The sequence below is a fragment of the Euleptes europaea genome, chromosome 2, assembly GCF_029931775.1.
Source record: "Euleptes europaea isolate rEulEur1 chromosome 2, rEulEur1.hap1, whole genome shotgun sequence".
Taxonomy (NCBI): domain Eukaryota; kingdom Metazoa; phylum Chordata; class Lepidosauria; order Squamata; family Sphaerodactylidae; genus Euleptes; species Euleptes europaea.
Genome location: NC_079313.1, coordinates 4,973,749 through 4,984,834, shown reverse-complemented (window position 1 = coordinate 4,984,834; position 11,086 = coordinate 4,973,749). Strand labels below are relative to the sequence as shown.

The following is an 11,086-nucleotide window of genomic DNA, read 5'->3' as shown; positions in this document are numbered from 1 at the left end:
ATCATGGGATATCTTAATATGATTGACAGCTGTGGCACACGAAAGCTCATACCCTGCCAGAAAATATTTTTGTTAGTCTTTAAGGTGCTCCTGGACTCTTGCCCTTTTGATTCATAGGGTCGCCAGGAGGCGGAAGCGACTTGACGGCACTTAACACACACATAACACATCCATGGTTGAGGAGGATGGGGGGGGGGCAGCTGGGTGACCTTGGGCTAGTCACAGCTCTCTCAGCCCCACCTACCTCACAGGGTGTCTCTTGTGGGGAAGGGAACGGCTGTTTCCGGGCCTATTCAGTCGGGGGGGGGAACCAGAGCCGCCGCTCCCGGAAGCTGGTCCGTCGCAGCAGCCGTTCCCCCTGCCACTTCCGGTACCGCTACTTCCGGCGTGGCCGCTTCAGAGTCAGCCTGGATGGCGGCGCGGCTCCTCGTGCTCGCGGCGGCGTTGTTGGGGGCAGCGGCCGCCGAAGCTGTTGCTGCTGCCGCCGCCGCCGCCAACGAGACGGCCACGGCCGCGGCGGCCACGGCCCCGTCGGGGCGCGGAGGCCACAGCCAGGGGGTCGCGCCGGGCCCCGCCGCCGCCGCCACGACCGCCCCGCCCGCCTCCTCGCCCTCTTCGGGCCTGTTCGGGCTGGGGCTGCCGGCCCTCCAGCGGGCCTTCTATGTCTTCTTAGCCTTCGCCGGCCTGGCCCTCCTCTATTACCTCGGCGGCCGAGTGTTGCGGTGAGAGGGCTTGGATGGCCGGCTATTATTATTATTATTATTAATTATTAATAATTATTATTAATTCTTATTAATTATTATTATATGGCCACCTGTCAGCAAGGCTGATTCTATGACCTTAGGCAGATGATGAGAGGGAGGGCATCTTGGCCATCTTCTGGGCATGGAGTAGGGGTCACTGGGGGTGTATGGGGGTAGTTTGGAATTGCGGCTGATTTATGGCAACCCTGTAGGGCAGGGGTGTCGAACATAAGGCCTGCTGGGCAGATCCAGACCCTTGAGAGCTCTTATGCGGCCCATGAGCCAGCCACCCCCACCCCCAATGGGCTGACGAGACACTGGGCTGACGAGACACGGCCAGGTCCAACCAAGTGACATTTATGTCATATCTGGCCCTCGTAACAATTGAGTCCGACACCCCTGATGTAGGGTTTCCGAGGCAGGAGACATTCAGAGGTGGTAAGCTCTCCTTCCCTGGAGGTTTTTAAGAAGAGGTTAGATGGCCATCTGTCAGCAATGCTGATTCTGTGACCTTGGGCAGATGATGAGAGGGAGGGCATCTTGGCCATCTTCTGGTCACTAGGGGTGTATGTGTGTGGGGGAGATAGTTGTGAATTTTCTGCATTGTGCAGGGGGTTGGACTAGATGACCCTGGTGGTCCCTTCCAACTCTGTGATTCTATGATTCTAGCCCTTTCCAGCTGCAATGCAAAAACCAAACAAGAAAGCCACAGAAGGGGCAGGGAAACAGATTAGTTCCAAAACACCCAGAAGGGCAAAACATTCCATGCCATCGAAAGTGCTCAGTATCCCCAGAAGGCACAAAAAGTGTCCAGCGAGACCTGCCAGTAGTTTAAAGGAGGAGGAGGAGGGTTGGTTTTTATATGCCGACTTTCTCTACCACTTAAGGGAGAATCAAACCGGCTTACAACCACCTTCCCTTCCCCTCCCCACAACAGACACCCTGTGAGGTAGGTGGGGCTGAGAGAGTGTGACTAGCCCAGCTGGCTTCATGTGGAGGAGTGGGGAAACAGTGGGTTTTGAAGCAGAGGCTAGATGCCCATCTGTCAGCAATGCTGATTTTATGACCTTAGGCAGATGATGAGAGGGAGGGCATCTTGGCCATCTTCTGGGCATGGAGTAGGGGTCACTGGGGGTGTGGGGGGGAGGTCGTTGTGAATTTCCTGCATTGTGCAGGGGGTTGGACTAGATGACCCTGGTGGTCCTTTCCAACTCTATGATTCTATTATTATTATTAATAATAATATGGGTGTGTGTAAAGTGTCGTCAGGTCGCAGCCGACTTATGGTGATTCCTTTTTGGGGGGGGTTTCATGGCAAGAGACTAACAGAGGTGGTTTGCCAGTGCCTTCCTCTGCACAGCAACCCTGGTATTCCTTGGTGGTCTCCCATCCAAATACTAGAACAGACTTGTCCCCCTGATGGACTCTTGCATTGGCTGTCAGCAAGGGGAGGTCAGCAATGAGAGACTCAGCGTGGTGCAGCAGTTAAGAGCGGTGGTTTGGAACGGCAGACTCTGATCTGGAGAACCGGGTTCAATTCCCCCACTCCTCCACATGAGCTGCGGAGGCTAATCTGGTGAACTGGGTTGTGTGAGGGTCTCTGTCTTTGTGTCTCTGCTTTCCATCACCTGCTGTGTTATCAGTGAACTCGTAAAAGCAGTTCACACCTTCTGGTCTCAGGCGCCAGGCCTGATGGCCCATGTATCTTCCCCCCCCCCCCCGCTGTTCTTCCTGCCAGTACTCCCTCAGGCCGATGCGGCCTTGGAAGTGTGATAGCCGCCCAGACTTCCTGGGATCTGTCTGATGTTTTGTATTATGCCAAGCTTGTAACTTCCCATAACAATAAGTGTGAACCCCAGTGCCCCAGTGCCCTGGAGTCAATATATTCTGTAAACCCGTATAGCCCCTCACTTGCAACTTTCTACCTGTGCCTGTCTCATCTCCTGAAGGCTTCAATAAATCGATTGTTTCTGTATCAACGTCTGAGCAACTGATTTGGAGAAGCAAACTCAGAGAGGGGGATCTCTCACATTAAGTTGCAAGTCCTTGCCTCTCGGACTGCAGCTGTACCGCTTTGGACAGAATGTCAGCCGACGAGGACACCACCCCTAACCCCGATGCCCCCAAGGAACCGGACGAGCCGGAGAAGCCGGACCCTAAAGAGGAGGGAGCCAAGCCAAAGAAACCGAAGGGTCGCGCCCCCGACCAAGATCGGGACGGACGTCCCCGGGGGCTCACTTATTGGCTGGACTCTCCCAAGGGCTGGTCGCTCTCGCGGACTGCGGCGAAGGATCGCCGGTTGGCCTTCCCCAGCACGGGACTCGAAGGGGACCCGGCCCGCAAAGAGGCCCTCATGGAGGAAGAACGAAAGCAGTGGCAGGAAGACCGCCGGGCTATGCAGGAACAGATGGAGATCATGCAACGCGTAATGGGTGAGATGGCCACGACCCTAGATGCGCTGAAATTGCAACCTCCAGCCGGTGCTCCCCCAGACGGGGCGCCAGTAGTTCCGCCCGCAACCCCTGCCCCCCCGGCCCGTCGGGACCTGAAAGTCACGTATGACGGGTCGGGAGACCAGTTGACCTTTTTTATGGTCCAAGTAGACATTTTTATGCGGGAACAAGGCCGAACCTTCGTTTCTGAGGAGTCCCGGGTGCAGTACGTGGCTTCCTTACTGCAAGGGGAGGCGGCTGCCTGGATGGTGTTGCAGTATGAACTCCGCTCGCCGGTGCTGCGAACCCTGGACGAGTTCATGGTAGCACTCCGAAACCGTTTTGAGGACCCGACTCTAGGTGAGCGGGCTAAAGCCTCCCTGATGCAACTGCGCCAAGGGACTAAGTCGGTGGCGCAGTATGCAAGTGAGTTCCAGTCACTGGCTAGCCGAATTCTGGACTGGAGTGAGGCTACCTTGGTACAATGTTTCAGGGAGGGTCTCAACCCAGACCTCCAACATTGGGCCTTCATGCAAGGGAACCCCCCGGATGTGGAAGGTTGGGTTCGCCATGCTGCTGACATCGAGAATCGCAAACAACTCCTGAACTTGTCCAAGCAACGGATTGGGCGAGACCCCAGGCCCCGGGGTGACCGTGGCCGGGAACTCCGGCAAGGGGGTGGCGGGGTCCTCTCGGCCGCGGAACGCCGCAAGCGGTTCGAGGCCGGCGTCTGCCTGATCTGCGGGGGAAAGGGTCACTTTGCATCGCAATGCCCCTCTCGCTCAGGCCGTCCGACCCCTCCCCGCCAAACCCAGGCCGAGCCGACGAAACCGGCCGCCGACAGCCAGCCTCGCCGCAGAAGTGGACCACTGAGCCGGCGCTCCGGCGCACCCTCCGCTCTCCACGCACGTCCCCAGGATGGGGCATCCGACTCTACGGTCCCATCGGGGTCCCGGATTACAAATACCGTCTTTGATTCGGACGGCTCCCCGGAGGCCACTACCCCGTCCCCCTCTTCCAGCGAGGAGGAAGAGTGGGAACAGCCGGCAAAAAACGCCGTCGGTCTGCTGTAGAGGGGGCTCCGCAGCAGACCGTCCCTATCGTTGTGCAAGGAGCTCCACCGATGGTAAGCGCCCAAGAGGACAATGTATTTGTGCGTGTCCATCTGTCCCTACCCAAAGGGGGTCCCCCGTTAGAGGTCCCCGCGTTGGTCGACTCGGGGTGTGCCCGCACCATGATAAATGAGGAAACTGCCAAGAAGTTGGGTGTCCGGCGCAAGCGGCTTCCGGGACCCCTCCGTTTTTCCCAAATGGACGGGAGTGACTTTAAACGGGGCCCGGTGACCCACAGAACTGCAGCCGTGATTATGTCCGTGGGGGAACATTGGGAACGGTTGTATTTCACTATCGCCCCTATTGTAACCCCTGTGGTGTTAGGGATGAACTGGTTAAGGGGGCACAATCCCTCCATTGATTGGGTTAAACGGGTGCTTTCCTTCCCCGAAAACCCCTGTGGGTTGCATGACAAGGAACGGGTACTCAGGACTCCAGCCGCCGCACTGGTAGGGTCCCCCGCCCCAGTCTCTCCTCAATTACCCTCTGAGTACTCGCAATTTACTGATGTTTTTGATGTTAGAGAGTGCGACGAACTGCCTCCCCACAGAGAAACGGACTGTGCCATCGAGATTGTAGGGGAAGGCAAACTGTCTAAGGGAAAGGTTTACCCCATGAGCCCTAGTGAAAAGACAGTGTTGCGAGACTATCTGGATGTCAATCTGGCGAGGGGTTTCATACGCCCCTCCAAGGCTCCTTATTCAGCCCCAGCTTTCTTTGTAAAGAAAAAGACGGGAGATTTGAGACTGTGTATTGACTTTCGCAGACTGAACGCAGTCACCCAGTCTAATGCTTACCCCCTCCCTCTTATTCCTGACCTTCTAGCACAATTAAAGGAGGGCCGAATCTTCACCAAACTGGACTTGGTAGAAGCCTACCACCGCATTCGCATCAAAGAAGGAGACGAACCCAAAACGGCCTTTTCCAGTTGTTTTGGGATGTTTGAGTACCTAGTCATGCCGTTCGGACTTTCGGGGGCTCCGAGTGTCTTTATGCAATTAATTAATGAGGTTTTGCATGATTTGCTGTTTCGGGGGGTGGTGGTATTTCTCGATGACATCCTTATTTACTCTGAAACCATGGAAGACCATGTGCGCCTAGTGCGAGAGGTGCTCCAGCGGCTGCGGGAGCACAAACTGTATGCTAAGGTGTCCAAATGTGAATTCCACCAACCCTCCATTACATTTCTGGGGTATGTGATCTCCCACCAAGGGTTGGAAATGGACCCCGCCAAGGTCCAGGCAGTGCGGGACTGGGAACCCCCCACTACCCGCCGCCAACTTCAGCAGTTTTTGGGGTTTGCCAATTTTTACCGGAACTTCATTCCTAACTTTGCCCAAGTTGCGCTTCCCCTCACTGCCCTGTTGCGTACCAAGGACAAGGGGGCTAGCGCCGCGCTTCCCTCAGCCCGTTTGCAATGGTCCCCCCAGTGCCAGCTAGCTTTTGAACGTTTGAAGCTACTTTTTTCATCCGAACCCGTTTTGGCTCACCCAGATTGCACCAAGCCTTTTGTGGTGCAAGTGGATGCCTCGGATGTAGCCATGGGCGGGGCCCTATTGCAGAGGGATGAGGGGGGACGGTTGAGACCATGCGCCTACTTCTCCAAGAAGTTTTCCCAGTCTGAAATCAACTGGGCCATTTGGGAGAAGGAGGCAGCAGCGGTCAAACATGCCCTTACCATATGGCGACACTTCTTGGAAGGGGCCGAACTGCCATTCGAAGTGTGTACCGATCACAAGAATCTTGAGGCCCTCAAGGGGGCTAGAAAACTCAATGCCAAACAGGTTCGGTGGGCCCAATTCTTCGCTAAGTTCCGGTTCACTCTCAGACACGTCCCTGGCAAAGAAAATGCCCTAGCCGACGCTTTGTCACGACTTCCCCAGTATCGCAACGATTTCGATCGCCCAGTCGACTCCCTGTTCACTCCCGAGCAGCGAGGGGAAGTTCCTAGCTTAGCCGTCACCACCCGGTCCCAAGCCCGACCACCGGAGACCCCCCCTACACTCAAAGGCATCCCGGAAGCCTTCCAACAGCGACTCCGGGACGCCTCCTTGCAGGAGGAGGAGCATCATCTCCTCCCCACTGGTCTGGAACGTACCAACACTTGGTGGGTGCAAGGGGGGAAACTGTACGTCCCCTCCTCTCTTCGCAAGGAAGTATTGGGACTTGTACATGGTGCCAGGCTAGCGGGTCATTTTGGTTTCATAAAAACGCTTCACCTGGTTCGAAGACAATTCTGGTGGCCCGGTATGAGATCTGATGTAGAGTTGTATGTGCGCAGCTGCCCCACCTGCGCCACAGCCAAGAAACGGATGGGAAAACCCCCAGGGCTTCTCAAACCGCTTGAGAGCCCCTCCCGTCCCTGGGAAGTCATCGCCATGGATTTTATCACCGACCTACCTCCGAGTCGGGGAAAAACGGTTCTTTGGGTTATCACAGACCTCTTTTCCAAACAGGTTCACTTCGTTCCATGTGCAGGCCTTCCTTCAGCCCAGGGCTTAGCTAAACTGTTCATCACACACGTCCTCAGGCTACACTCGATCCCGAGGAAGGTCCTCTCCGACCGGGGGGTCCAGTTTGTTGCCAAATTCTGGCGGGCCTTCCTAAAGTTAATGGGAGTGGAAGAGCAGGGCCTTTCTTCCGCCTATCACCCCCAAACGGATGGTCAAACAGAACGAGTAAATGCGGTGGTAGAATGTTATTTGCGTTGCTATGTAAATTTCCACCAGGACGACTGGGTCGACCTGCTGCCATTTGCCGAATATGCGTATAACAATGCGCCTCATTCCTCTACCGGCTTTAGTCCCTTCCAAGTTATATACGGGACGGATTTCGGCCCTTTCGGTTCTGCCCCCGTCTCGCCAGAGCTCCAGTCTACCCCTGACCTTCAGGAGTGGATTCAGGTGGTTAAATCCACCTGGCCATGGTTGCTCAAAAATCTGGAAAGGGCAAAAAGCAAGTACAAGGAACAAGCAGACAAACACCGGTCTCCGGGATGGGAACTCAAGGTGGGGGAGCAAGTCTATCTGTCCACCAAAAACCTCCGCTCTCTTCGCCCCTGCAAAAAACTGAGCGACCGTTATGTGGGACCTTTCCCCATTACCAGAGTAATCAACGAGGTTACTGTGGAACTGGACCTCCCAAAAACTCTGAAAGGAGTCCATCCAGTCTTTCATATAAGCCTCCTCAAACCCTATGTGGCAGCCCCCCAGTTCCACCCCCCTCCCGCACACGAGATTCCTACCGTAGTAGGAGGGGACACCCATTTGGAAATATCCAAGGTTTTAGACTCCAAATGGAAGAAAGGGAAACTGTTTTACTTTGTTCGCTGGAAAAACCTTGGCTCCGCTCATGACGAATGGGTGGCCGCACCCCACATGGCGGCTCCTCGCTTAGTCCGGGAATTCCACCTTGCTTATCCCGATAAGCCTCGTCCTCTCGGGGACCCCGGGGGGGGGCCTTAAGGGGGGCAGAATGTGAGGGTCTCTGTCTTTGTGTCTCTGCTTTCCATCACCTGCTGTGTTATCAGTGAACTCGTAAAAGCAGTTCACACCTTCTGGTCTCAGGCGCCAGGCCTGATGGCCCATGTATCTTCCCCCCCCCCCCGCTGTTCTTCCTGCCAGTACTCCCTCAGGCCGATGCGGCCTTGGAAGTGTGATAGCCGCCCAGACTTCCTGGGATCTGTCTGATGTTTTGTATTATGCCAAGCTTGTAACTTCCCATAACAATAAGTGTGAACCCCAGTGCCCCAGTGCCCTGGAGTCAATATATTCTGTAAACCCGTATAGCCCCTCACTTGCAACTTTCTACCTGTGCCTGTCTCATCTCCTGAAGGCTTCAATAAATCGATTGTTTCTGTATCAACGTCTGAGCAACTGATTTGGAGAAGCAAACTCAGAGAGGGGGATCTCTCACAGGTTGGTTTCTCCTCTTCTCCACATGAAGCCAGCTGGGTGACCTTGGGCTAGTCACAGCTCTCTCAGCCCCACCTACCTCACAGGGTGTCTCTTGTGGGGAAGGGAAGGCAATTGTAAGCCGATTTGATTCTGCCTTAAGTGGCAGAGAAATTCGGCATATAAAAACCAACTCTTCTTTCTCCTCCCCCCCAAGCTTTACAGGAAGAGATTTTGGAATATTGCAGCTAATGGAAAAACAAAACCTTTTCTTTTCTTTTTTTTAGCACAAGGAAGCCTGCACGGAAAAAATACGGTCTTCTCTCTAACTCTGAAGATAACGTGGAGATGGCTTCTCTGGAGAGCGATGAGGACACACTATTTGAAACAAGGAATCTGAGGCGGTGGGTATCCGTTTCTTTTTTGATTCCTCTTCCCTTCCTTGTAGTGATACAAACCGCTCTTGGCAGCAGAGGTGCTGGTCCTGAGTCACTTGCTAGAAATGCCTGTCATTGGGTTGGATTGCACTGGGGCAGGAGCGTGTTTAGCATAACGTCTCAAACTTTAGTAGATCACCTCTGTTTAGCATATCACAAACTAGCACTCAGTTGGACCAGAGCAGCTTAAGTGCCAAGTGGTGTGTGGCTGTAACTCTCCTGGTGTGTGTGTACAGAACTCTGGGTGTGTCTCAAGTCCAAAAGCCTTCCAGGTTCTATACATTTTAACAGACATATATAGGAGAAACAGAAGATTTGGTCATTGGACGTGGGGGCATGGAGGTGCATTGGAATCAGTTTGACAGGAAGTGAAAAAGTGCACAACTTGGAAGGCTTTAAGAGGGGAGTGGACATTTCATGGAGGAGAGGGCTATTCATGGCTACTAGTCAAAATGGATACCTGTCATGATGCACACCTAGTCTCTCCAGGATGAGAGGAGCAGGCCCAATATATTGGGTTCTGTTGAACATAGGCAGGACAATGCTGCTGCAGTCTTCCTGTTTGTGGGCTTCCTAGAAGCACCTGCTTGGCCACTGTGTGAACAGACTGCTGGACTTGATGGGCCTTGGTCCGATCCAGCATGGATTTTCTTATGTTCTTATGCACGTGTGGGGAATGGGTACAGGAGCTAGGAAGTGGCAAAAAGGGGGAACAAGAAGAGCAGCGAGCGAGAGAGAGAACCCTCTCCACCCACACTGGCTTGCAGGAAAGGCTGTGCTGTAGGGCTCATATGCAAAAAATCCCTGTTCAAACCCCTCATCTCTCTTAAGGCTTTATGGGTGCTTCTGTCCCAACCCAGCTGTCAGCTCAGGCGTCTATCCCTAGCATCCCATAAACAGACACGCTCAGGCAGGTGAACCTAAGCAATGCTAATTTAACAGGAGCAAAAAGACAGATTTAAGAAGTTGACTGCCTCTCACGCAGGAGAGGGTGTTAATAGAGTCAATGCAGATGGGTTACAGTATAAAAGCATTCAAGGCAAAAAAGCAATACAAAGTGAAACCACAGTGCCGTACTAAGAGATAACAGTTCTCATAGAATCAAAGACATAACACGGAGACAGGATAAACAGGATTCACAGCATGAGAACAAAACCTTGACCAGCAGCCAGAACCTGGCCTTGACAGGAAGCCAGCCTCTGGCCTGCAACTGCCAAACCCCTTCTTCAGAAAACGTAAAGGCCTGACACCAGCTCTCCTGGTTTTGAGGGTAATACGAACAAGACCTGAGTAGGTAGACGCGTCCTGTGTATATATAGGCTTTTAAATAGCTACTTGCCTGGCCTTCTGCAGTCATGAGTATCTTCCAGCGGCTGCCTTGATGGTGGTTCTTGAATTAGCAAAGTGACTAAGCGAAACTTGTGAGGTCCAGGTGGGCTAATAATTTCTCTGTGTTAAACTGGTTAAAAGTAAAGGCAGTCGCCCTGTGCAAGCACCAGGTCATTACTGACCTTTGGGGTGACATCACATCATGATGTTTACTAGGCAGACTAAGTTTATGGGGTGGTTTGCCATTGCTTTCCCCAGTCGTCTACAGTTTACCCCCAGCAAGCTGGGTGCTCATTTTATTAACCTCAGAAGGATGGAAGGCTGAGTCGACCTTGAGCTGGCTACTTGAAACCAACTTCTGTCGGGATCGAACTTGGGTTGTGAGCAGAGCCTGGACTGCAGTACTGCAGCTGACCACTCTGCGCCATGGGACTCCTCATTAAACTAGCTAGATCTGCCCTTATCAGACTTTGAAGGGTTCCCTGTTTTGGGTCGTGGCTCAGTGGTAGAGCATCTGCTTGGCATGCAGAAGGTCCCAGGCTCAATCCCCGGCATCTCCTGTTAAAGGGACTCAGCAAGTACGTGATATGAAAGATCCCTGCCTGAGACCCTGGAGAGCCGCTGCCAGTCTGAGAAGACAATACTGACTTGGATGGACCAAGGGTCTGATTCAGTATAAGGCAGCTTCATGTATTCATGTATTCATGGTTTTGTATTCTAGATGATGACGGGACCCAGTGGCTTGACAGCCTAGACTCGACCAGAGAAAGCGCAGATCTGCCATCGAAAGCTCCGCCTTTCTCCATTTCCTGATTTTTTTTTAAATAAACTTTTTCAAGCTGCTCGTGATGCTGCTAAGCGGTGCAGAACCCCTTTTTCTGCTGAGGCAGCCTAAGAGGAGGGCCGGCACCCCCCTTGTCTCTTGGTGGGCGTGATGAATGCAGCCGATGGGAATGCGAACTGCTAAGAAGCTGGGGGGTGATGCGGAGAGGAGGGGCAGGCCTTCGTAGCTTCGAACAACGATGGGGTGAGGGGTGACGCGGAGAGACTGCCATCTCTGGATTACGGTGTGGGGACTGCGCTCCCCATAGCCTTGTCCCCGTGGTCGCCAACGGGTGCCACCCGTTTTAGCTTTAGTGC

The 11,086-nt window shown here is 53.7% G+C and overlaps 1 protein-coding gene across 1 annotated transcript; it reads left to right on the top strand.

Annotated features, from left to right (window-relative positions):
• Nucleotides 1-411: 411 nt before the first annotated feature.
• Nucleotides 412-10,729, top strand: FAM174C (family with sequence similarity 174 member C). The gene is made up of 3 exons (XM_056845588.1): nt 412-722; nt 8,468-8,584; nt 10,668-10,729. Exons 1-3 carry the CDS (start codon nt 412-414, stop codon nt 10,669-10,671), a joined length of 432 nt encoding a protein of 143 aa, XP_056701566.1. The 3' UTR covers nt 10,672-10,729.
• Nucleotides 10,730-11,086: the final 357 nt, after the last annotated feature.

Excerpts from the sequence above, each read along its gene's own strand:
- FAM174C (XM_056845588.1), top strand. The coding sequence starts at position 412 with ATGGCGGCGCGGCTCCTCGTGCTCGCGGCGGCGTTGTTGGGGGCAGCG. Across the intron at positions 723-8,467 it reads CTCGGCGGCCGAGTGTTGCG|CACAAGGAAGCCTGCACGGA; the intron begins GTGAGAGGGCTT and ends TCTTTTTTTTAG.